General features: G+C 45.1%; 2 protein-coding genes and 1 pseudogene across 7 annotated transcripts in view; 2 read left to right on the top strand and 1 right to left on the bottom strand.

Moving 5' to 3' along the window:
* Nucleotides 1-3,090, top strand: part of OVCH1 (ovochymase 1) — a 53,410-nt gene extending 50,320 nt beyond the window's left edge. For all 6 annotated transcript variants that reach the window (XM_045002128.1, XM_045002130.1, XM_045002125.1 and 3 more), the window contains 4 exons: nt 13-176; nt 1,424-1,522; nt 2,453-2,586; nt 2,819-3,090. In XM_045002128.1, the coding sequence (XP_044858063.1) occupies nt 13-176; nt 1,424-1,522; nt 2,453-2,586; nt 2,819-2,983 (562 nt within the window). In that variant the 3' untranslated portion in view covers nt 2,984-3,090. The remainder of the gene's footprint in view (nt 1-12; nt 177-1,423; nt 1,523-2,452; nt 2,587-2,818) is intronic.
* Nucleotides 3,091-16,295: 13,205 nt separating this feature from the next.
* Nucleotides 16,296-22,063, top strand: LOC123352398 (annotated as a pseudogene).
* Nucleotides 22,064-23,139: 1,076 nt separating this feature from the next.
* On the bottom strand, nt 23,140-26,631 carry LOC123352351 (protein mono-ADP-ribosyltransferase TIPARP-like). The gene is made up of 4 exons (XM_044992353.1): nt 26,360-26,631; nt 25,911-26,098; nt 25,553-25,825; nt 23,140-24,529 (listed from the first exon to the last, which is right to left on the bottom strand). Exons 1-4 carry the CDS (start codon nt 26,597-26,599, stop codon nt 24,091-24,093), a joined length of 1,140 nt encoding a protein of 379 aa, XP_044848288.1. The 5' UTR covers nt 26,600-26,631; the 3' UTR covers nt 23,140-24,090.
* Nucleotides 26,632-26,918: the final 287 nt, after the last annotated feature.

The following is a 26,918-nucleotide window of genomic DNA, read 5'->3' on the forward strand; positions in this document are numbered from 1 at the left end:
TTCCTTGCCCAGTGCTCAGACAGACAGGATAGTTCTGGGAAAAACCTATTTGTTGCCAGACATAAAAGGCAACAACCCTGTCCTTGTGAAAGCTGTGCACACGCACTATAACTTCAGTGGATTTCCTTCCAGCAATGATCTCTCTCTCTTGGAACTGGAGAAACCCATCAAACTAGGTACTATCTGGAGTCCAGTTTTTGTACAACTCCTCTAGCTGTGTCTCAGTATATGGTGTGGGATTGGCATGCTCCATTGAAAAGGTTCTGATCCAAGACATGCTGTCTGATAAATATATGTAATAATATAACTCTGTTCTCTTCAGTAGTCATTAGGACACCACTACTATCTGGATAAGTTCATGGGGAGCCTGATCCAAAGCCCAGGGAAGTCAGTGGAAAGACTCCCGTATTTAAAATAGTATTTAAAATACTAAATTTAGAAGAACCAAGAGTAGGTACATAATTTCCATTATAAGGCCCTTCCTTTTTCTCACTGCATAAAGATTTGTGTGTATAACTCTCTGGCACTGACAGGCACATATACCTTTTTCTTTTGAAGTGAAGTATATTGCTTTGAACAAGGTATCTTGTTTGACAAAGCAAGTTAGCCGCGTTCAGAATTTAAAGGAATAGTGTGTTTCTTTACCACTCTACCAAATATCATCTTAGCTGTGTATATAGAGACAGTCAGAGAATATCCATTCATGGTTAAACTTAGATTTAATTCATGAGTGTTTGTTCCAAAAAATACTAATGTTACAGCTTGGTCAACAACATATTGGAGGAATAGAAACGTGGTGTAAATTGAGTTAGTACCCGCTAATATTGAACTTTGAGTGAGTGAACCATGGACATCGCTGTACACCCTCTTTGTGTGCTGTTGCTAATGCAGATCAAACACCTCTTTCCCTCAATCCATTGAATCACTGTGTAGCGAGGGGGAGATTGGTCCACTAGTGAAGGTTTTTTGTGTCTTGCTTGCATGACAGGGTTAATTGTGACTGACTTAGGAGTGTGCACTTGCTTGAGTTCTGCAGGAAGCCTAATTAAAAGTCTCCAACTTGTTTTCTCTGTCAGTGTTTCAGAAGTCTCCCTCCCTCCCACCTTCTTTATCAGACCAAAGTAAAGTGATATCAGCCATATTGTGTTATGGTCACTAGGCCGAGACTTAAATATTATGAAATGTGGGTCTTTCACGTAATTGTGACTCTTTAAAATGGTTCTCTCAGGCATTCAAACAGTCTGTGGGGAAAACCTAAACAATACTAGATCCCATATGGTGCTCTGATTTGTTTCATGGAATACTCGGTTGTTTGGTTTTGGGGGAAGTAGTGACTAGGAGAAAGGGGGTTAGAAAAACTGGAGATGGCTTAAATAAAAAAGGGAAACTATACCAAATACCGACCTGATTCTTTTCTATTCAGGAGACTCTATAGCAATAATTTGCTTACCAGATAGAGATGAGGAAATAAGCATTGATGCAAGATGCTTAACAGCAGGATGGGGAGCAACAGAACCGGGTAGTAAGTACATGTTACTTTTCTAATACTAAAGAAAACCTATACAGTCCAGAGCCTTGTGTGAGCTTAATTGTTTGTTGCCTTCTAAACTCCATTCACTTTTTGTTTCCAATATTGCCCCAATGTGTAACACATTTTCCAAACAGAAAAGGTGTAGTGACTGTCCCAAAAAGCTCACTCTGTTAAAACATAGTGTAGGGAAAGGGTAACAACAAACTTTAATGTGGTGAGACAACTCTCATGGTATCTAGATACCTCTGATCTCCTTGACCCTTGTCAAATGGTACGTTGGTTGTGCTAGATGATCTCCACTTGGGGGTGGAGGAGCTGGTGTTAAACCTCTAATTACTCTTGAATGATAGTACAAGAGGACCGGGAAAGTTTTTTGTTTTTTTGTGGGAGGTTTTCCACTGACTTTTTCCTGGCAAGGGTTTAACAACATACTCACAGTGTTCTGTTGGCTCACTGCATGCATGTGTAACTGAGCTACAGGAGAATGGGGCTTTGTCCCCATTCAACGGCTGGTCCATATAGTGCTTCCAGCGAACGGACTTAATTCATGCTTTAGCTCAGCTGACCCTCAGCTATAATTTTAGCTCTCGGGGTCCAGGGTTCAAACCCTGCTGATGACACAGGTGCAGTGAATTATACCTGGCTGTGTGAATGGAGGGGAATTCTTTTTCTCTGAAGACACACATGGAATCTCATTCTATGCAATGTGTTGAATGTGCATATGAAATGATGCAAGGTTCTAAAACTGTGTGTAAATGGAAATAATTTCTGCAATAGTAATCCCCAAATTGTAGTGTCAAGAGATGCCTGGCATGGCTGAAGGGGTTAAAGGATAACTGACAAAGTACACGTCTTAAATATGTAACCTCTTGTCATCCTGCCTCAATGGCATGTCTCCATGCATTCCTTTGTTTTCACTAGAGGATGAATACTCCATCAGGCTGCAGCAGACAAATATACCTCTCCTTTCCAATGAGGCCTGTGTGAGCTACTGGGGACAGGATATTAAAAATACCAACATTTGTGGTGGAGCTGCTGGAGCAACTGCTTGCTCGGTACGGACCTGGAGGGGGGATATGAATACTTCTTTCCAGGCTACTACTGGTGGCAAAAATGTAGCTACATAATGGGATCCTGGGCACTATGGTAATACTACTAATATATCATTGAAGATCAGAGTTTGAAACAGTACCCTTGTAATTCAGCTGATCTAAATATTTGTGAGCTGATTTAAAAAAAACCTTTTTACTCTAGTAGCAGCAAGTAACTTTTTTTTCCTTTTTACAGGGAGATTCTGGAGGGCCACTGATATGTATAATAAATGGGTATTATAAGCTGATCGGCATTGTGAGCTGGGGCAGTGATAATTGCCATCCAAAGTCACCAACGGTTTATACCAGAATTTCTGCCTACAGGGACTGGATTTCCTCAGTCACTAATGGAAAAGTGTGATTCCTGAACTGAACTCTTATTTATTCCTTTTTAAATGGGGAGGAATTTGTGAAATATGCCTGGTAAAAATCCCCAATAAATACGGCAGCATCTGTCACATACCCTGATTTTCTTTAAACAGCTAAAGTGACTGTGTTAATGCTCAATCTCAGCTGTCTCCTTCTAATGGTAAATCTAACACTTTGGCAACTCTAGCATGAAAAATCCATCTCCCAAAAGGTGTACATATGTGAATACACATCTCTCCTTACATGGTTAGCATTGCCATTATTAGGGCCAAATTCTCTGTTGGTCTAAATTAGTGCAGCTCTTCTGAAGTCAAAAGAGCTGCATTAATGTACAAACAAAATGTGTGTGTTTAAATGTATATATTTAGCATGGCAATGCTCAGCTGTTGTTCTGTTGACCACTCCCAGAACTTTTAGATCCACTATTCCCAATTAATAGTACAGACCAGCTGATCAGATTCAGTTCAGGATCACCACTGTACTTAACACACTGCACTTAGATCGTCTTATTGAAACTAAGGGCCTTGTCTGATAGGAGTAAAAGTGCAGATAATGAAGAAGCATCATGACCAGCTGTTCCTGGGTAAAGGTGCCACGAAAAGGTGGGAAAAGCACAGACATGGAAGCTGCTCACCATGTCCCTTCCCAGTCATGACTATTCATGGGAAGATGATGTAAATGAAAACACTGTAGAAGGTAAACCTCAACAACAGGAGAGAGATCACTTGATCATTGCCTGTTAGGTTCACTCCCTCTGGGGCACCTGGCATTGGCCATTGTCAGTAGACAGATACTGGGCTAGATGGACCTTTGGTCTGACCCGGTACGGCCTTTCTTATGTTCTTAACCCAATGAGGAACTGGAACTAAAACAAGAGTGTGGTGTACCTCTTGCTACTTCTGGTCTTGTCCCCCATGACCTCCCACTTCAGTGGCCATTCTGGGCATGCTGGGTGGTGCAAGGTTGGTCTGGCAATTGGAGGGAATCAGTTGTCAGCAATTGTAACAGGATATGAGGTGCAGCTCTATGGCTGTGTTTGTTTTTTTTAATTCTTCAAGTTGAAAGGATGGGGTGGATCTGCTCCATTTACCACGGAGTTTTTCTCCTCTCATAAACACTTTATAGAGGGGAGGGAAGGGGACTAAGAAAGAATTACCTTGGCAGGAAAGGATCTGTGAAGGAAGAGGATCCAGAGGTCTCTAAAATACAAGGTTTCCCCCCTTTCTCTATGTTAAAGATGAGGATGACTAGTTGGAAGAAATTACTGCAGCTACATAGCATCAAGACACTTCATTTAGCTAACAGGCTTTTGTTTCTGTATTGAGAAGTCTGTTTCTTGCTTTGTTAGTTTTAAGATTGAGTTAAATAGATTCATGAACTCGTGTTCTTGCATCAAACTTGCATCTTCAGAGTGTTTTCTGTGCATGCCTCTTGTCTCTGATAGTGCATCTTCATTACCCCACCCAATGCTAAATGCTCATCCTGTCAGATGCTTCCAGCCATGCCATACATGCAGCCCTCCCACACCACTAAAAACAAGTATTAAAAACTACTACAGCTGAAAAGAGTGATGTGTGAGTAAGACACAACTAGGCCTTTTGTCTGACTGCTGTCTGTACCACCAATGCCAAATATTTAAAAAATCATGAGTCAGACCCTCTCAAAATTATGAGATTGGCTTAAAAAACCCAATACATTTAGGGCTCTTTATTTGCCTTGTGGTTTTTAAGATTCATGTTTGTAGCCCTTGCAGTCAGGGAGAAAAGCTCGAAAAAAAATTTCCCCTACAAAAGCTGAGATTCTCACAGTAACATGACTCTGGGGCATTAAGAAAAACCCCCAATAGGAGACTATCTCTACAATCATGAGTAGACCATATTGTGTGCTCAGACACTACTAGAAGTCTCCTGTCTGTAGAGGCAGCTGCCATTTTTGTGTTATAAAAGAAAAATGCCCCGTTCACACGCTCTCACGGAAATCTCCTGGAGACTTGACTTTTCTGTTTTGATTTCTTGTTTTCCCTTTACTTACAATGAAAGTAATTTAGACAAGTTACATGGTTGCTTTGCGTATATCAAAATACCACTGAACTTCAGAAATTTGAGAGAGATTTCTGAATGACCAGTTTAGATTGATGCTTATTGATTCTGAAGTCAGATCGCTTGCTTCCAGATACCAAAACAGACATGGAGAGCGTGTGATTCTGACAAGGGGTCCATAAAGAACAGCAGCTTACACTCCTTTTTGCACAAAATTTTCAGATGCAAGAGACCTGGTATTAATCACTTCTACTGGGAGGGGATCTAATTTTTCTTTCACTTCAGCATATGACCTGCTCCTTGGATCATAAAGTCACGTGACTTTACAAAAGTCCCTATGAATACTTTCACTAGCTAGGCGGTAAGCCAGCTCTCCTTGGCCAGTGCTGAGCTCAGATGCCGCCTTGGCTGTTATCGGTAGCTGCAGTTTGAGGAAACAAGACACCTAGTATGGTGAGAGACTTCTTAGAAATCCCTAACCAAATAGCTGTTTTCTCCCAAAGAAAGTAAATAGGAACAACTGGAAGCTGTGGAAGTGTCCTCCTAGATACTCAAGGTTCCTGCTCAATATTCAGGATCCTGGACCTGTTCCTTTTAATGTTCCAGGTGGCTTGCTGAGAGTGTGTGTGTTTGTTTGTAAGACAAAGGCCTTACAAGAGTGACTTTTTTTAAGTCTCAGAATAATAGAACACTGTATAGATCTAAAAATTAACAGATTGATATGTTTTTTTAAACAAATTACTTGGAAAATAATTTATTCTCTTCCTTACTAGCCAGGACCTGAGCTCAGAACTCTAGATTTCCCCTACTTTAGCTGGTGACGTTACACCTAAAGGAAAGGTAAGGAAGACACACAAATGATCTGATCTTCAGAGATGTTGAGCACCTACCACTCTCATTGAATTCAATGGGATTATTCGTGTGAGCAACTTTTGGCCAGAAAAGAAGCGAGTGTGCTGAATTGGAAGCTGACATACAAGCGGGAGGTTGGGAGAGAGAACCCTCTTCTGTTTGTGAAAATAGGAAGTTCTTGGTTGAAAGGTTTGGTTTGGTGTCTGTATGTAAGACTGTGCAGGATGTGTGTGTATTTATATATACACATACACACCCATTTCCTCCCTTGTTAATTATATTAGATACACTGTCAAGTTTAGAGCAGAATTGAAAGCTATTCTCTCCGTACAACATCTTTTGAATCCAGCTGACAGACAAGGAATTTTATCTGAAGAAATACTGCAGGCTTACTTATGCTTTCTCTCCTCCAAACCTGCTTGCTGCAGTTTTAATGCCTAGTCATTTCTCTCACTCTTTTAAACAATGCAGTTTTTCACCAAGGTTATTTTCCTGTTACGTTTAGGATAAAAATTTCCAAAACATCTATGTAACTTTGGAGCTTGCACCCCATTTTCAAATGTGACTTTAAATGAAGTAGGAGCTGAAGTCACTTCTGAAAACGGGGTGTAAGCTCCAAAGTTGTTTAGATGCTTTTGGATACTTTTACCCTTCCTCTACTGGACAATCGCTTTTAAAATTAGCCGGTGCTGATAGGACTTTGCTGTGGAAGATTTAATAGGGGATTGGTAACTATTCCTGAATCTACAGGGCGTAAGCCACATTACTTGAAAGCATAGCAAAAACTTACTGCTGATTAGCAGGTTTTCAATTTCATGCGCTGCTAGATGTAGTAAAAATATTAAGATATTAGTTTTGGTGGGGATTAACTGAAGCACTGGCTGTATCACTAGGTAAATACTAGTTCCTATTCAGGTGTGACTTGAAAAAACATGGGCACATAAGAACTCTTGGTTTGTCAGCTGCATTCAAAAGAGAAGTTGAACAGAAAGAATAGCTTTTAGTTCCTGCCCCGAATATATGGCAGGTTTCAGAGTAGCAGCCGTGTTAGTCTGTATCCGCAAAAAGAACAGGAGTACTTGTGGCACCTTAGAGACTAACACATTTGTTAGTCTCTAAGGTGCCACAAGTACTCCTGTTCTTCCTAAAAATATATAATATGACTAGGAAGGAGGGAAATAAATATACGCATGTGTACATGCAAGGTCTATTCTATATTTAAATATGAACTAATGGCTCATTTAGAGTTTTACGTAAGCTACACAACACTCTGTCCTTCAGTTAGGGTGACCAGATGTCCCAATTTTATAGGGACAGTCCCAATTTTTGGGTCTTTTTTTAATATAGGCTCCTATTACCCCCCCCACCCCATCCCGATTTTTCACATTTGCTATCTGGTCACCCTACCTCGAATTCCTATGCCTCAGTGCAGCATATGTCTGCCTTTAGTGCTGGCTCTGGTCCTGATACATAGTGTCCAGGATTCAAGGGGACAATAGTGGGGTAGGCATTGCAGATAGCGAAGAGGCATGTTGGCTGTGATCTGTGCTTATAGCATTGTATCCTGGCCTGTCGCACAGACAGGCCACACCTGGAAAAGGAGGACCAGATCTTGTGTGTGAATGCGTTTTTATTATGGACTCTACTCTAGACAGAAGGAGGGGGGGGGCGGCCTTGGGCGGCGTGGCGCTCGGGGGGGGGGCGGGGGCAGCAGTGCTGTTTTTGTTTGTTTTGTTTGTTTTTGCTTGGGGCAGCAAAAAAGTTAGAGCCGGCCCTGGTCCTGATTGCTGCCTTACAGTATGGGAAGGGCCGCTCACAAGGTGGTAGTAGCTCACAAGGGTGGTGGTAGCTCACAAGGGATACCTGGGGAAGCCCTAGATGGCTCAGTTCCTTCAAAATGCTGTCAGCTGGCTCAGTATCTCCCCCAAGCAGTGCGGGTGGGGGGTCCACACAACTTGAGGTCTCTCATGGAGATTCTCCGTAGGTCTGGCACTAGAATGCAGCCCTGCTCTGCTATCATGTCCTCACTTGGCGTTTATTGTACAGACGCCTATGATACACAGATGAGGGACCTGATCCACTTTGTAAAGAAAGGTGGGAGGTTGTTCACTGGGGGTCAGGCTTGGCATTGGACCTGTGAGCACAGTCGAGAGAGAGTGCGGTTTGATTTCCCTGGGAACCGTGTCACCTGTGTGGCTGACATGTACTTCACAGCCAGATATGGTGAGAAGAGGATCTTCAACATCTCAGGAACGGTGCCAGCAATTCCTTTGATCACTCCATGAGTATCAGAACCATTCCACACATGTTTAAAGGTATCATTAAAAGTACTGTAAAATATTATGTAGCCCCTCCCATAGGCGGCAGGTTCGTATAATTTTTGGTGGGGCCCAAAATGGTGGTCCCCCCTCCCCCCCCGCTCTCACCCTGTAAGCTGATATAAAATGAAGCTACAATGTGTCAGCACCACAAGATTACAAGGGTCAATTAAAAGTGGAAAGTCAGAAGCAGCACTTGCCTGCTTCAATATACGGTATTAAATTTTGTTGCACCTGTTGTGACAAAGTGGGAATGTTCTTAATGTTTTCTCTGAATACTGTGTGGGTGCCTCAGTTTCCCCTGCAAAGTGCCAACTGATGGTGTTGGGGACAAAGAGATCAGGTGGCCTCCTTGTCCGGAAGAGACACAAAGGCCAGATGAGGGAGTGTCAGTTTGGAGCTGGCTGGGGAAATCGGGAGAGGCCCAGAACTTGGGTCTGGGCTCCCCACCCCCCAAGATGGACCTGACTGAGGGGTCCTGTTTTCTGTACCTACAAGCTCTGTTTTAGACTGTATCCCTGTCATCTAATAAACCTTCTGTTTTACTGTCTGGCTGAGAGTCACATCTGACTGCGGAGTTGGGGTGCAGGGACCTTTGGTTGCCCCAGGACCTGCCTGGGCAGACTCGCTGCAGAAAGTGCATGGTGTGGAAGGGCATGCTGAATGCTCCGAGGTCAGACCCAGGAAGGTGTAAGCTTCTTGCCCTGGAGACAGTATCCTCAGAGAGGAGGCTCCCCCAGAGTCCTGACTGGCTTTGTATGGAGTTGTTCCAAAGCATCCCAGCATCCCCTTCCACACCATGCGCTTCCCGGAAGTCTGCACAGGCACTGACACTCCCTCCTCTGGCCTTTGTCTCTTTTCCAGGCATTAGGAGGCCACCTGATCTCTTTGTTTTCCAACACCTTCAGTTGGCACCTTGCAGGAGAGTGGCCCAGGCCATCAGTTGCCTGGAGGCAGGGTTGCAGCCATTCTCTGTGCAGACGGCATCACACTGGCCCTCTAGGGCTTTACAACAATCACACCCCCTTATCCCACCATCTAGAGCCTTAAGAAATGCATTGGGGAAACTGAGGAACACAGTATTCAGAGAAAACACCTGTATACGACCAGTTACATACTTTGAAGGGTGTAAAATAATCAAATATTGTGCTAAATACAATGATACTCCAAACTGACCACCAAATTTAAGTTGCATGTTTTTCCCCTCAGGTGAGGGTTCTGGGGTGGGGCTGGGGATGAGGGGTTCACAGTGTACAGGCGTGTGCTCGGTGCTGGGGGTGCAGGCTTTGGGGTGAGGCAGGGCTGAGGATGAGGAACTTGGGGTGCAGACAGGCTGCCCCAGGGCTAGGGCCAGAGAGGACTCCCCATCACCACCACTGGCAGCAGCAAGCTCCAGGGGAGGGACCCCTCCTGCCCCCCACGGCACACACACTCTGCACATGCTCCTAGAGCCCCTCTCAGGTCCAGAAAGCTCACTCCCCTCCCCTATGATGGGTACTGGGGGGGGGGCACAGGTGGCCTTCCATGTTGCTGCCCGTCACCATAACTTCACTGTGGATGGGGCTGCCCCTTGCCCAGCATGGGGCAGAAGTGGGGTAGGCAGGGTGGTGGCTGGCTATGGGACGGGGGAGCAGGGTGTCATAAAATTCACCCAAGCCCCAGCTGCTCAGGTCTAGGAAGCCTCCCTCTCCCATCCCTCCTGGGGCGGGTGGGTGCTGGGGGAGGGGGCATTGCCTTCACATGTGGCTTCCTGCCTCCCCTGTGCAGCCTGCTGTGCCTCACTGGGGGTAGGAGTAGGGGCTGGGGCTGGGACTGGGGCTGGGGCAGGGGGGGAATCATAGGGTCAAACACTCAAACATAATAAAAAATCATAGGGTCAAACACTCACGGAAGCCCCAACAGCTGCTAAGGTGAGTGATGTCTGTCTCCTGGCCTGTTTGTGTCTCCTCCAGGTAGGGGCAGGAGAGGGGAGGGGAGGGGAGGCCCCCTCCACTCCCCTCCCCCTCCTGAGTGCTTCAGCAGCAGTTAGCATTCCTCTTATGCTAATGTTGCAGCCCTTAGGCTACGGCAGCAGCAGCAAAGGAGAGAGAGAGAGAGAGAGAGAGAGAGACGCGCTGTGCGCTCTCTTTACATTCAGGCAGGGAAGCTCCGGGGAGGGGGAAAAATCTAGCTCCAAATATTGGTGGAGCAGAGCCCCTGATTATGAATATTCCTGGGGCTTTAGCTCCAAGAGCCCATATAAGCTGACGCCCATGGCCCCTCCATAATTAAGGTGGCAATCTGCTTCCATTATAAAGCTCTTTGTTAACATCCTTATAACTTCAATATGGAAAATCTATTTGGCCTGAAAAATACTGTGCAGTCTCTGAAGGCAATAAATAAATAAAATTTAAAAAATTCTAGTTTGAAGGAAATTGGTGAACCTATTTTCTTAATAACAAGTCATCAAAAATTACCTCGATTTGAGTTTACTTTTCCCCTTTAGCTCAAAAATAGCTGGTTAGCGCCCTCTTCAAATTTTCCATAGTTAGTTCTCCTTAAAGATTCACCTGCTAGCTATATTTGGGGGAAAAAATACATTGCAATTATACAAGTAGTTGTACATTCTTGATGGGATAATAAAAGGGGTACAGTCCTGCTCCCACTGATTTTTGCTGTTGATTGCAATGAGTGTAAGATTGCACAGCATGTCCCTTGTTTTCAGAAGACTTCTGAAAAACAGGTTCGAGATAGGTGGGGGGCGTGTGTGTGTGTGTGTGTGTGTGTGAGAGAGAGAGAGAGTGCAGTTGCGGCATATTGCACATACGGAACCTTCCACAGGTGATGGTTAACAGAGATATTCCTATAGCACAAGTGCTAGAAACATTTTGTTTCTTGCCGCTGTAGGACCAGGGTTTGAGTTCTGACTCTGTGTGTGGTTTATTAATGGAGACGTGATGGCCTCTCAATAGCCAAGCTTCTGCCTGAGGTCCCATTCTATGGGCTGGTCTTCACTACAGGGAGATCTGATGCTGCTACAATCAATGCAGCGAGTGTCGATTTAGTGGGTCTAGTGAAGACCCACTAAATTGATGGCAGAGCACTCTCTGGCTGACCTGGTATTCCAGCTCTCCTAAAAGAGTAAGGGAAGTCGACCGGAAAGCGTCTCCCATTGATGGAGCACAGTGAAGACACTGGAGTCAGTCAACCTAAACTACATGGACTCCAGCTACGTTATTCACGTAAGTTGACACCCCCGTTGTGAAGACAAGCCAAATGGCTGATATCAATCCCTAGTGTAACTTGTAATTGCAAGAAATCATGGTGCTTTCACATGTGGAGTTTCGAATGTCAAAACTTTGAAGAAAACTTTTAAAAATTAAAAAGTTTATCTTTTTGCTGAAAATGTTAATGGTTTAAGAAAAAAAGAATCCTGACCAGTTGTGTCAGCACAAGCACGGTGACATGCGTCAGCACAAGAGACCATCACAGAATTTTGAACATAAGTAGATTTTTATCCTGGCTCATACACAAGGAGTTTTCTAGGGAAGTGGTGGTGAAGGATTTAGAAAGTTCTCATGCTTTGAAAACGATATGTGACTATCTGCCATTGAAGCAAGCGAAGAATAGAGACTATAAATGACTTGTCAAAAGTTGCGTAGGAAACTTCTGGCTAACCTTTTCAATTTTTGCAATAGCACTGCAATTCGTGCTTCTGTGTTTGTGCTCCAAAAATATTTTTATAAAGATCACATTTTAAAAAGTGTAATTCTGGGAATATAACTAAGCCAACTTTACTGCTGTGCCTCAAAGCAAAGCAATGTGTTTTCAGATATCCGAAGAGCTGAGTTGCTCAGTGAAAAACATATCTCCTGACCCCTCTCATTCCTTTTATCTCTGCTACCCTATCAGTCATTTGCATCTCACCAGCTGCTCCCCACATGTGGCCATTTCATATAACAGAAAGTAAAGGGCAAGAATGAATGACATGTAACAGCCACATCATGATGATGCACAGTAAAGGGTCAAAAAAGGCAGACTTTGGTTTTTCATAATTGGGGGTGGGGGAGGACCAGATTTGCTGTGGAGAAAAGGAATGGATATTTTGGGTGGAATGAGAGAAGGGCCAGCATGGTGCTGGATGTGGATAAGAAAGATGAAGGATTTAGGCACACACTCTTATCAAACATCTCCAGCAGAACTGAGGACTGCTCAGAAGGGCATTACCTTGTCAGGGCTGAACTGGCAGGCTTAGGCAGCCAGGTGACTCTGATTGAAGGATATTTTGATCCTACAATGGGCAGGGTGGATAAACCAGACTCATGTCTCAGCTCAGATGATTCTATGCTAGTGTTGGCATTTCATCTGATGGTGACCTCTTAGTTTTGCAGACATGGGCTAGATCTCTGCAGAAACTTAAAGCTTCTCTTAAGAGGGGTGTCTGAGCTGGACATATTGAAGGGTGGCATGCCCTCTCATTTGGTTGTCCATGGGGCTTTGGCCTTCCCCCTGAGCATGGATGGCTCCTACCAGTGTTTTCTTGCAGCAGCTCACTATGGCCAGGTCTGTGTAGTAGTAGCTATGCATGAGAGCCAAACTTATGTGCTGCAGCTGATACAGTTCCTTCTCGATGCCATTAAGTGGCTAGGTGCTGGGAAGAAAGGGAGGATTGGCATCAACCCCAACCTAAAGAGCCTCCATGACCTGCTAACTCAGTAGAAGGTGGTGTGCAAGTCAGCTCTGACTGACAACCTGAGCATTTACTGCTGCCAGTCCTACAGCAACACAGAGGCCAAGAAGATCCACCCGTGACAGCTGCGGGGCCTGCAGCAGCAGCTCGGAGCTCCAGGGCTGAAGCAGCAAATGTCATGGAGGCCTGTGAAAGTAATGGAATCTGTGACCTCCATGACAAAATCTTATCCTTAATCATAAGTTATCAATATACAATGGGTATTGGGTTAGGTGTAGTCCATTTCCATTCTCTTCCCTCCATCCCTTCCAGAAGCCAGGGTAGACTTTCCCCTACAATCTTGATGGGCAAATACATTTCTAAGAAGTGCCAGTTGCTTGAGTCATTTAGTATTGGACTGGATAAAGCAATGGAGAAGAGGACCTAAGATGTGCCCCTGTGGTGATATGCAAGCACAGCATTGAAGATCGGGAGATGTCTGTCTCTTCTCTCCGGGGTGGCCTCATTTATATCATAGTGCCAAAGGGCAGCCAGTTGGGTGTGAAAAGGGTTATGCAGGCTCCTTTCTTCAGGCTTGGTAAGTACACGAATAAATGCACTGCACAGCTTTCACTAGACAATGTTGCTACAGTTCCTGATTTTGAAGACCTAAACAAAAGCATACCTCTAAGTATCAGTGACTCCACTTGGAACAGTTCTCATTCAGCTGTTCAATGCTTGCAAGTGCTTTTCCACCCTCATCTTTCACCTCTGCTGCCACCAAGTGGCAGCATCATGTTTCTCATTTAATATTAATATTAATTTTGGGGAAGCATAGTTTATATTCTTCCTAGTCCTTTGTGTATTCCTTTCAGTCTTGTTCTTTGTCATGCATCTCTGACCTCAGAGTTGTCCTCTACCTCTGGGTTCCCCTCCACATCCTTGTCCAAGATTTCCTCCTTCTGGCTCGATCCGCTTTTGACTGGCACACGAGCCACCAAAGAATCCACAGTGGCCTTTGCAGTGGAGGAGGGGTCGCCACCGAGTATCATGTCCAGCTCTTTGTAGAACTGGCAGCTCGTGGGTGCAGCACCGGAGCGGCCGTTTGCCTCCCGCGCCTTGTGGTAGGCGTTCCATCAGCTCCTTCACTTTGACCCTGTACTGCAGTGTGTCCCGGTCATGGCCCCTTTCTGTCATGCATCGTGAAATCTGTCCATAATATCATAGTTCCTATGGCTGGAGCACAGCTGGGGCTGGACAACCTCCTCTCCCCAAAGGTTGATGAGTTCCAGCAGCTTGGCATTGCTCCAAGCGGGGGATCGCCTGGTGTGTGGAGCAGACATGGTCACCTGAAAAGATGTGCTGAGACCAATGCATGTGTCACCGAGCAAACAGGAGGGGGACTTTCAAAATTCCTGAGGAATTTAAGGGGTGAGGCTCACGGTTGGTCACCTGGAGGCAAGGCAGTAGAAGTCAAACTGATGACCAGAGAGGCAAGAATAGACAGTGTGCAACACCTCCTGGAGGTCAATCGCAGCACTGTAATCAACCAGGGTGTCTATACTGGCACCGCAGTGCTGTACCTCCGGTGCAGAAAGCGGTATGCCTCTCATTGAGGTGTTTTTTTTTAATAGCGCTGCAACTGTGCACTAAGTGGCTTGGCAGTGTGTACACCTCGGGAGTTACATCGCAGAAAGCGGCTATACTGCATAGAAACTTGCCAGTGCAAACAAGGCTGGAGAGAGAATCATTATGGCACATTCTTGTGTATTTTACAAGTCTCCTGCTTCAAGGGCTTAAGGGACGTGAACTCCTATTGACGTGGACAGGAGCCAGGTGTGCATGGAAAGTGTATTTAAGGCCTTGTCTACACTACACAAAGAAGTCTACCTACGTTAGGTTGATGTACCACCACCATAGTAATTACTGCGGTTTTTCATGTTCACACTGCCCTTTTGCCACTGGTGTGTGTTCTCTCCAGGAGCACTTGCAACAACTTAAGTGGGGCAGTGTAGGGGGCTGAGAGCCCAGGTTCTCAGTGCTGGGAGCTGGGCTCCCACACGGTGCTGACAGGCGATATAAGTAATTCAGTGTCTGCATTCACCTCTTGTGGAGGTGGAGTTATTAGGTCGGTGTAGTGGGGGACTTATATTGGCGGCAGTAATGCTGTAGGGTAGACACTTACACAGTTAGGTCGACTAAGGCAGTTTATGTTGACCTAACTCTGTAGTGTAGACCTGGCCTAAGTCTGTAGTGAGTATGTATGGCTCGCTGAGTAGAGCAAACTCTAAGGCTGTTTGTTTGTGAGACTTCTCATAGGTAGGGGGCTAAACTCAGACCTGTGGCAACGTTACCACTGGTATGGAAATACAACTCCACTTAACCCAGGGGAGTGGTGCCTGGGTACATTCATTTGAATTTAGGCCACAGATTAGGATTATTAATAATTTCTGATTTAAAAATTAATTGTGAAGTATTTTCCTACATAATTTTTCTTCAGTTTTGATCTATAAAGCTCATAATTAAACTGACCCATAATCGTCAGTGCTTCTTGTACATAAGGCACAAGCAGCCTTAATGAAAGTAAACCCAATGTCACGGAAATCAGTGAGGTTATATTAGGTATATTTTTGCCCCATAGCCCTTAGAACATCTGCTAGTCTAACAAAACCGATCATCATCAAAAGAATTTGTGAGGCAAAAACCTTAGCCGCGAGTATTCAGACAAATGAAGTAGGGGCTATGTGACAGTAACAGCATTAAATTTTCCCTCTCAGTAAAATGCCGGAGGTGTCATCTACAGGAGGAAAGAGGGTTTAACACTTTCCTTCCCCTGAAGTCACAACTCTAATTCCCTTCCCCCTTCACTGTTGCTATTGTCTTTACATGGAAGGTGTTCAGATACAGAGATGAGCAGCAGCATAAAATCCTAAAACAATCTTAATGTTTTGTTTGCTTTTTTTTTGACTTGCACTAAAGACTAAGCAGTGTTTTTACTGAGCTGTCAGCAGTGACAGCTTTTTTTTTTTTCCTGAGTGGCCGCAGTCAATTTAAAACCCATCAAAACAAATGGTACAATTTTCATAACATTTTGCATGGAATATATGAATTTAAAAACCTAACTGAATCCACACGGGGGGGTGCAATACAACTGTGTTAATGTTGCTCTGGGAGATCTTCCTTTTGAATTTCCTGATTTAGAATTCAAACAAACCAAAAAAGATACAGCTGAAGTGATATACTCTGCTGTAGATGTTTGGGTTTTAATTTTGTTGCCACACTGCTACAGGAGAGAGACCTCTAAGCACCAGTGGCTGACCAACATCTGTCACTATCCTGCTCCATGGTGGGGAACTAGCTACCAAGAACCTCATCTTGACAATGTCTTATGACAGCATTTGCCATATAGACAACTCAGAGCCTTTGTTGACCCTCTGGGAGCAGATAATGGCAGCTGTAGCTAAGCTGGCAGCAGCACCGCAGAAGTTTCCTCAGCCAGAAACGAGTGTAGCAGATGTTCAGATCTCAGCTGGTGAGTATAACCTACTGTCATAAAAGGCAGCTGAGTAGCCCTGTAGTGCAGACAACTGAGCTGGAGAGTAGGAGCTCTTACATTCCAGTCTCCCACTGTGTAGCTTTGGGGCAAGTCATTCAACCTTTGTATGCATCCTATGGTTCCTATCAGGGGCGGCTCTAGGAATTCCGCCACCCCAAGCAGGGCGGCGCGCCGCGGGGGGCGCTCTGGCGGTCGCCGGTCCCGCGGCTCCGGGGGACCTCTTGCAGACGTGCCTGCGGAGGGTCCACTGGTCCCGCGGCTCTGGTGGACCTCCCGCAGGCATGCCTGCGGATGCTCCACCGGAGCCGCGGGACCAGCGGACCCTCCGCAGTCATGCCTGCGGGAGGTCCGCCGGAGCCACCTGCCGCCCTCCAGGCAAAATGCCGCCCCAAGCGCGCGCTTGGCGCGCTGGGGTCTGGAGCCGGCCCTGGTTCCTATGGGCTTGCCTCTGGCTGATCTGACTAAAAGGCAGGGCCGGTAGAATTTGTCGTTGTTACTGATGCTCATAGACCACATTTAAATAGGCTTTATTTCTAGAGTGCACCTCCCACCCACTCAAGCACTTAGGGAGGTGGGTATAATATGGTAAGAAAACACTAGGATTTGTGGTATTCACCTAACCCCAAATATTTTTCCACACACATTCATTGTAATGTCTTAATGAATTCTATTCTAATACCACCCTCATCACCCTAGTAATTGGGCACCTTCCAGTAGTGCATTGCTAATAGCTGTCACATGTGGCTTGTTCTCTCATCCTCTCCCCCCGGGGAGAATTGGGTGTGCAATGGAGTGTTTTGTTTGGGAGCAGGAGGGGATGTTTAATGTGCATGCTTCTATTATTATTACTTGCATTACTGAGGAGCCCCAGTCATGGACCAGGACCCCATTGTGCTAGGCGCTGTACAAAAACAAAACAAAAGGATGGTCCCTGCTCCAAAGAACTTTTTTTTTTCTGTGTTGAATTCTTTTGTTGTGCTCCTCTCGTTTGCTCGTCTCACTAGTAATAGAGCAAGTGTTACTGGTAAATGCTCATAGGAAAACAAATCAGAGTTGCATGAGCCAGTATTTGTGAAAACTGAGTTTTTAAGTCCCATGTGCAAGTATTCTCACCAGAAGTGCACTACTCAGGGGGAGGGGGAGAGAAATAGAAACAAAACCATGTGACTTACTTGAGCAACATGGAACAGTGTGTGAATGTGGAGCATCAAATACACCAAATCGTGTTTTAAAAATAATTTAACTTATCAAATAAAATGTGAGGAAACCACAATCTGCTTTAGGATAGCTCACAAGCAGCACAAGGGGTTGAATTTGCCAGATGAATTACTTCTTGTGAATTGTTGTATAGCTCTAAAGCCCGCAATAAAGTAACGGTTTTTAAATGAGTTCCCCTCTGGGATGTTAGCTCCATCTCCTCCTACGAGGCTGGATGCATGCTGGGTTCCCCATCATGTGCCATTTGGATTCAGTGAAGGAGTTAGTGAACATGGAATACATACAAGCCAATGTTCTGTGCAGGGCCAGCTCCAGGGTTTTTGCCGCCCTAAGCGGCGGGGGGTAGGGGGGAACTGCGATCAGCAGCTGGTCCACCGCGCCGCTTTCTTCTTCAGCAATTCAGCAGCAGGTCCTTCCCTCCGAGAGGGACTGAGGGACCCACCACTGAATTGTTGCCGGAGAGCCCGATGTGCCGTCACTTTCCCTGGGCCGCCCCAAGCACCTGCTTGCTGAGCTGGTGCCTGGAACCGGCCCTGGTTCTGTGGGGGTCCCATTCATGAGCTGTGACACAACCAGCAGTGGGGAAGCTGGGAATTCCCCCCTCACACCACTAAGGCCACCTGAAACCTCTGGTCTGTCTATGTGCATGAGAAAGTGCTAGAAATTCCCAGACAGAGAGCTCATGAAGAGCTTCACCTGGGGTGCCAGAGGGAGAGGGTCAGATATTAGCTTGAGAAAGGGGCCTGGCTAAAGGACTGGAGTGTCTGGATTGTGCTGGAGACCTACCTGTAGGTGAGATGGGGAGAATGGAGTCAGATATTCTTATGAAACTGCTTCTACAAAAATGGCTCCCTGATTAGATCTCTCGGCTTCCACAAAGTGATGTTTTATCAGTTTTCTCATCTTTCTGTGGGTGTGAGGCCCTTCATGGGGAGCTCCATAATGTACTCCTCAGGGAATTCAGTGCCAAAATCTTTAAAATTCTACAGCAAAAATTAAAAATTCTGCACAAAATATTTAAAATTCTTCAAAATTGTCAAAATAATGCAATACAGTCCAGCTAGTTTCAATTAGTTTGGTAATTTATTTCAATTACAATACAATGGATGGAGAATGGGAGTGGGGAGCTGTGATAAATAAGGGAGAGTAGCTCCCTTTTATGGCCATCCAGCCAGTCCGTAGCTATAGAATCCTCCTTAGCAGCTGTACCCTAATTGCCTTAATGTAAAGGGTTAAGAGAAGCTTAACCCGAGTTGGCACCTGACCAGGGGACTCAATAGGGAGGCTTGACCCTTTCAAATTGGAAAAACTGCTGCTGGGGGGAGGAAGGGTTCTTTGTCTCTTGGGCTGGAGAGAGGGGAAGTCAGCAAGCTGTAAGCTTTAAGCCAGGTATGGGAAATCATCAGCATCATACCCAGAAATTCCTCATTTGGAACCCTAGATATGTAAGTAGCACAGGAAAAGTTAAGATGGATGCGATTAGGAACCTTTTTGGGTGTTTTGGTTTGTGAATTCCTCTGTGCTAACCCCAGGTGCTTTTGTTTCACTTGTAACCTTTAAGCTAAACCCCAAGAAAGTTATTTTTGGTGTTTAATCCCTGAAGCCTGAGTTTTCAGATGTTTCTTTTGTATTTAATTTTAAAAAAAGGTAAATTTTAAGAATCCTTTGATTCCAAAGTCCTTAGACAAGGGTTGGTCTGTGCTCACGTTGCTAAGGCAACTGGTTGGTATTTTATCCTCAAGCCTCCCCAGGAAAGGGGGTGAAGAGGCTTGGGGGGATTGGGATTCCAAGTGACCCTTTCCTGAGTATTTGTGAAAATCAGTTGGTGGTGGCAGCAATATCTGTCCAAGGCAGAACACTGGGCCTTGGAAAAGTTTTAACCTAAGCTGCTAGAAGATAAGGTTAGGGGGGTCTTTCATGTGGGTCCCCACATCTGTACCCCAGAGTTCAGATTTGGTGGGGTATACCCTGGCCAGGAGCATTGAAGGGAATCCCGTAACCCTCTCTGTCTAATAATAATAATGTAGCTAGTGTTGACCCTTAACTTCTATTATTAGTCAACAAATATGCAGGCATATTCTCCGTGTTACATCATTGGCAACTGAAGAGCAAGTGAGGGCTGGGGACTCAAACTCATAATTTATATTGGCTACTGACCATCTCCAGAAAGGTCAGTAGCAAACAGCTCTTGGAGCACATTTTTAATAGGAAATTTTTTCAGTCCAAATATGTAGACCATTTCTAATCACTAAAGCTCCATAAGCATTTATAAGGCCATACTATCCTTTACCATAAGGCTCCTTTACACCACTCTGGCAACGTAAAGGAGCCTTAAAATTTTTACATCTGTTTTATACTTCTGGGGGAATTCACTAAGAACAATGGGAACAATTCACTAAGCAGGCAGGCGGCTACATTCTCCTCTGCCAGAGGGAACCTACCCACCCTCTACCCAGCCCCTCCCAGGCAGTGATTTATGTCTCTACCAGCTGCTCTGGGTGCCCAAACTGACCTTTCTGCGCTGCCAGGAAGTGGGTGCATGACTGCTCTTGTGGCTTCCCTTTGCTTCCCCATCAGAAGTCATTTTTCCGTGGGTAAGCAAATAAACCTGCAGGGGCCATGAATTCTGCATGCACACAGTGACACAGAATTCCCCCAGGCGTAATAATGGGATTCTGAGGAAAGGGGAAAGGAATTGCTTCATGCGGTGCTTCCCAGATGGCTACATTGATCTCCACTCCACCCCTCTTTCAACACTTTGAGTCACGGGATGCCCAGCTGCATGCTCTGTTCAGTAAATTCACGGGTCTAGCAACAGATGAAAAAGAAGAGACCTCTCCCAGCTGAGTACTGAACTTCAGATAAAATGAGAATCTGTTCACTGTATGGCTTATTTATTATGGGCCTAAGGCCATTAGAGGATGCTATAGTCACATATTTGAGCAATTCTGACACATTGTTTAATAGAAGGCAATGATGGCACATACACACCAATCAGCACATTAAAATATGCAAGCTGAAGTGTTTCTCCATTCTGTAAGGTGCTCATTTGAAAATGGAACCTTCTTACTTCACAGATGTACTGCTCGAGCGTATCCAGCGACATATTATCGCCTAGGCCAACAAGGCCTAGGCCTTGGGCAGCAAATTTGCAGGGGCGGCAAATTTGAGCACCTATGGAGCAGCTCTCCTCCCCGCCCCCCCACTTCAGCTCGCTTATGCCTCCTCCGCGAGCATGCCGCCGCATCCTGTTTCTCTCCCCTCCCTCCCAGCACTTGTGCCGCGAAAACAGCTGTTTCACGGGGCGGGGAGGAGGGGGAACACGGCACGCTGGGGGAAGAGGCGGGGCCGGGGTGGAGATTTGGGGAAGGGATCCAATAGGGGCAGGGAGGGGGCGGAGTTAGCACGGGGACTTTGGGGAAGGGGTTGGAATGGGGGCAGGGAAAGGGTGGAGTCAGGGCGGGGCTAGGGGCAGGCTGGGCAGCAATTATTTCAGGGCCTTGGGGCAGCAAAATCATTAATCTGCCACTGAGTGTATCTATTCACTTTGGTGAGAAAACTGTTTACTCCTGTTAGTTCTGCAGAACCCATCTAGCCAAGAGAACACTAGCTGTTTCCTATACTTCCTTGTGCATCATAAATAGAATTGTTTGACTCACTTACACACACCGAAATCCACTGAAAACAATGGTGTTGCACAGATGTTAGTGGGGGCCTAGTTCAGTCTGCAGAGCCTTTATTACTGCTGATACGCAAACAGTTAAGAACCCAGGTGTGTCCCCGATCTCAGGCTGACTTTTCAGGGCTGTTTTTTCAAATAAACCTCATCTTATTTATAAACTGAGCATGCCTGATTTAGAAACTTGTGAGTCACATGAGCTACAGAGACCCAAGATACCATTTTGAGAGTCACTTTTCAGAGTAGAACAGTTTTCAAGGTCCCTCCTGATTATTTAAGTCCAAACACTGAAGCTTATTTTCAATAGCTTTACCCCCAAGATGACAGTGACCAAAGAACTAGATACTCAGCGATGTGGTAACCATTGATGTTCATGAGGTGTAATTGGAAGCTTGATCATGAATGTTCAGGAGGTGGGATGAGGTGCAATGTCTTTGGTTAACCTTAATTTAGGGGCATAGGCTACAGCTTTAATGCAGCTCCTTGTTGCCTTCTAGCTGCAGGAAGCCTTTGGCTGGGAACCCTTCATTCGGCTCTTCTCAGATGACCAGAAAATGTCTAACATCCCAACGGACAACCCTTCCAAGATGAACTTGTGGGCAGAGAATTTCTCTCAGCAAGTGAAGAAGAATGTGGCCCCTTTCTTTAGGACTTGGGGTTGGAAGTCTCCAAGAAACTGGAATCTCTGCCCAACTGGGATAAGAACCCAGTGAAAAAGATTATGACTTAGTCATGAGAAATATTAGCTGTAATGTAAAGATCTTTGAGAGTTTTGTGTTTCCTATAATATAGGAATATTATAAATATAATAAAACTGTATTAGACTCTCCAGGGTGTAAATGTACTATCCGTTGCAGACTGTACTATGGTGATGGCTATGGTTTATAAGAGAGAGGTATTTCCTGGATCTGCTTTCTTGGTCATGTGAGACAAATATCTGTCATGCACCTGAATTTCCTTCTGAATATGCTGATTCCTTTCTCTTTAAGGAAGCAAACCTAGGTCCTGACTGTGGCATTTAGTGACTGGCCTGAACTGGGGATTGTACAGAACTACACACCTTTAGTAGGCACAATCCTCGCTCCCAGCGTCCTGATCTATGGTGAGCATATATCTGGGGAAATTGAGGGGAAACCTCCATCAGGGCTCCAGTGTATGGTTACATGTTTGTCCTGGAAACAGGACACATGTGCAACCAGGGTAACCCCTCAGCATTTGTATGGAAGGAAACCCATTGTATGTACATGACTCCTGCACCAGAGATAAGAGACTGGAAAGAAGCAGTGAGAGAGGGCTAAGGTTGTGGGCAAGAGCAGGTCAGCTTGAGAGAGGGGCAGCAGTAGTGTTGGCTCTGTGACTGCATTTGGGTGGGAGCAGGACTGGAAGAAAGTTATGGGGTTTGTGCATCTGCCAGTATTCTGGGGTGGACGCTCAGCTTTTGTAAACTGTTATAGTTTTTAGGAAGAATGACTGAAATTATGGAAATCACTTTGTAATTGGGTGGACTAGAAAGACATTACAAGGGTTGAGCTCCCAGATGATGATGGCTTTCTTGCAGTAGCATTGGCTTGGAAGTAACTGACATAAAAGGAGCCAGGCAGGAGAATACTGGTCAGATCAACGTGTAGCTTCTAAGCTGGATGTTTCATATTAATTTTTGTGTTTTGTTATCATTCTGATATTATATTGTAATGCTAACTTCCAGGGGAATTCACTGCATCAGGGCCTACCATTATGTTTCAGTCTCTGCATTTTATGGGCAGACCAGATTATGCCTTATTGCCCATAAAACAGGGAATTTAATTAGTTCCTGAAGTCTGTCAAATTAAATGGAGGAACAAACTACCCGGTGTTTGAATGAAGGAAGAGGTACTGTACACTGAGTCTTTCAACTGGCACAAGATTTTAATTCATTTTAATAATCTTTTAGAACAGCAGAGAATGCATGAAAGGTTTAATTATCACTCATTTTTCAAACAAACAAGGAAATGTAACACCTATTAAAATGTATCATAAAATATACTGAACAAAAAGGGAAAATCGAGCCCCCTGAATGGTAATACAGTATAACAAAGTGAGTTGGGTGGCTTAGCTCAGAGGAAACTGAGTAATCCCAAGCACCCAGGATGTCACTGTAAATTTTTGGCTCAATTAAGAGTGCTAATGCAAGAAGATCTGAGGCTTTCAAGAAGGGAAGGAGGATGTAAGAAGTTCTGTCCTGCATTTCCACGGCTGCTGCAACTTCTCACTGTCTTTGTGTCCTACACTCCATGGGTGCTCAAAATTAGTAATAAGTTTTAATGCTACAAAACTTTAACAATTTTAAATCTTGGGGAGAAAATGGCCACGATGGTCTAAAATAGAAGTGCGGAGTTAACCCCCTAAGTCCCTATTTAGGCATCTGCCCAACTTTCAAAATCTTGGTCCAGGTTTTTTTTTTTTTAAACTTAGTGAAAACATAACCATCAATAATGTTTGTACTAATGTACTGTGTTGAACAACTATTAGCAAACTGCCCATCTGGTGAGAGAAGACCCTCTGGAAACCAAATGGACTCATTTTTCAGGTATGCTGGAAAGCTTTTAGACGCATTCTTACCTAGCACGTTCTCTCTATGCATCCCCATGGGACGGGTTATAGAACATTTTGTAGGGATCATGGCAGGAAGGAGATGAGGTGTGGGGGATGGAAAGGATGGTGTGCTGCTCCTGGGAAGGGTTGGGTGTCCTCATCAGTGAAGCTGCATATTCATAGTGAGCATTAACTGACCCTCTTCCTTGAGCTGTCCATCAATCATCTAGCACCACAGGGTCAGATAAGAGTTTGTAGCTGATCAGGAAGTATGGATAGCAGTGGTAGCTATTGAAGATCACATAAATATTTGGACTGGCCACATTATCCACACATGAGTCAAAGCATTCCCTACCAGACTCTATTTGTGGAGGCTGCCAATAATGCTTTTTCCCGCGTGTACATTTGCCGACCAATACTTTGGCCAAGAACATGTGGCGCAGCCCACCCTTCCCTGCCTGGGAATAGCGGTCAGCCTGGTCTGCGTTCACACTGAAATAGCAACCTCTGCCATACATATGTGATCCTGAGAGGTGAGTGTCAAACTTTATCTGGCAGGTGAACTCCAGGCGTTTGGCTGAGGTGCTGTGGAAGAGGTGCTTCTCTAGCCTCAATTTCTCCTCTGCTGAGAGGCTCTGTGACATTAAATCCTTCTGGCTGAGGAGGGAGCAAAGGAGAAACAAGTGTGGTTAGTTACTGACCTACGGGGAAACTTGTTACTTCCCCAGCACCTCAACCAGGAACCTAATCCCATCTCCACTGTGTGTATCCATCTTTTTGCTTCCTCAACATGAAGAAAACAAATTGTGGGCTAAATGTTTCTCTCCATTAACCTGGAGTTCAAGTTCAAATAATCTAATCACTCACTCTGAAAAATGGAAGTGGGGCTACAGAAGCTCATCAAACTTCTAGATGCTCTAGCCCTCTAAAGCTGGCTAATAAGCACAGTTGTATAGAGCATGTGTCAGAGTAGGAGTGTTGCTCATGCATTCGCAGTTGTAATTCCTGTACTTCTGTCTGCATCAATCACCCTTCATTTAAGAAATTAAATTTGACCATCTCACTTATTCCTGCCTTCACACAGTGAGGCTTCAGCTTCATCCGAAACCTGAATATGATTTGTGACTCACTGTGTCTTTCTGGCTGCCATGGAGGTGGTGACAGAGAGGCAGAGTTAAGGTTGTTTAGGTAACCTTAACTATGTATTTCTGCACTCTAGCCCTCTTTTTAAAGAATACTCACACCACATGTGGAGGCTGGCCATTTAAATCCTACACTGGAATGTAGATATTGACATTGTGCTGGTGCATGGTTCAGATGTTGGAAATGTAAATCCTAGCACTAGTACCATGTGCTGCTGATCCACACCCTGGGACTTAAGCCCTGAGATTCACAGTCCTTGTTTATATATGCAGAAAGATCCCATAGTGCTCAAACAGGTCTTTCTTCCCATCTCTGAATACAGCAGGATCTGCACAGTGGGGCATTAGCACCTGGATTCACTCATCCACCTACCTACTGCAGGATCCACACACTAGCACATTAGCAATGAGATACAGATTTCCAGTCCTCAGAGGGCTCATGTTTTTGCATCCCAGGCAATGAGAAACACAATCAATACTTCCACTCTGGTCTAACCCTCTTTCTCTCTGAACCCCTCTGGAACAGCACCAATTTTACCTGCAGTATTTTTGCCAGAGAAAGTCATTCCGGATCCTGTGAACTGAGAGCAGAAGAACTTTGTCCTCTGAGAGAGACTTGTGGAAGAGGGTGTAAATGGTTTGGTACGCTGCTTCTGATGGCAACACCTCCTCCTGCGCAAATGGGACACTGCCTTCTGGACGCTTGATCCAGTAGGCAGGATATGGGCCGTTGTAACCATCTGTAGGATCTTCTCCAAGGATGTTAGAAGTGGGAGGATAATGCATTTCCGAGGGGCTGCTTGGAATTGTCCTAAAGTGAGAATAAGACACAATTTAATTCATCCTAGTACCACTTACATGCCATTAGTGATGGTATCACCTGTGGCGTTCCTTACCACAGCTGTGGCAACATCTGGAGGGGTGAGCGATAAGTGGGCCGGAGCTGGATAGTGTGGCTGTTTCCTGTATTATGGTTGTATATTAGACTTTGCTTGAAGTCCATGGTGTAGAGGTGGCCTCGCAGCTGAAAGATATGCTCTTGTGTGTAGTCTTCAAAGGCAGCAAGGAAATCATGCGAGAGGGGCTGAGAGGGGAGAGAAAGGGAGAGCTGCAGTTACAGTAGCTGGAAGAAGGCCAGTCACTTCCACCACACGTTGCTCCTCATGGTTAGAGCTCACCCTCGCGCTGGAGCAACCAATCTCCTGGCACTAAAAGGAATTCCAAATCTATGTTCATTCAGTCCTTGCCTTTACCACCATACACAGACAGGTCCTCAAAATGGATTTATACCCTGAAGAGACAGCCCTCCCCCCAAAAAGGGTGATCTGAGTCCTACTGTTTTTACCCCCTCGTATTTCTTCCAGATGCTGCCATCCTCCCAGTATACTGTCCACTCAGTGGGGAAGTAGGAGTTCTGCTCAGGATGACTGGTGTTGGACAGCCGCCGTATATTACTGAAAGGCCCATGGTGACCTATTTTCAATGTACTCAAGTTGACTTTCCCAGACAACGCCTTCCTAGGAAAGAAGAAAAATTGCTCATCTGTAACTGGAGTTCTGAGAGCAGATTCAGTACAGATCCCCATTTTTGGGATGCTCTTGTGCTGCTTACATCAAGCCTAGAAGCCTCTAAGATAGCCTGACTATTGAGGCCTCCACCATGAGCAAAATTGTATCTCCCCTCCTCCCCTTTCCCTATTCTCAGTTCCTTCTACCCTCTCAGGCTCTGAAGAATTGAGGATGAAGGGTGGTGGTGTGAATTTGTATTCCAGTTACAGGAGAGTAGCTGTTATTTTGGGAGAGTCACAAGCAATTAGTCCAAGGAGGTAGGAATGAGATTATTCTAATTAATAATTGCAAAACTACTCTCCTGACCTGGAGCCCAGGGCCAGGCTGGGCTCCAAG

Source organism: Mauremys mutica, chromosome 1, assembly GCF_020497125.1.
Source record: "Mauremys mutica isolate MM-2020 ecotype Southern chromosome 1, ASM2049712v1, whole genome shotgun sequence".
Lineage (NCBI taxonomy): Eukaryota > Metazoa > Chordata > Testudines > Geoemydidae > Mauremys > Mauremys mutica.

Coding starts and splice junctions, on each gene's coding strand:
- LOC123352351 (XM_044992353.1), bottom strand. CDS start 26,599: ATGGGGATCTGTACTGAATCTGCTCTCAGAACTCCAGTTACAGATGAG. Junction 26,099..26,359: donor TCTGGAAGAAATACGAGGGG/GTAAAAACAGTA, acceptor CTCCCCTCTCAG/CCCCTCTCGCATGATTTCCT. Junction 24,530..25,552: donor CTCTGGCAAAAATACTGCAG/GTAAAATTGGTG, acceptor CTCCCTCCTCAG/CCAGAAGGATTTAATGTCAC.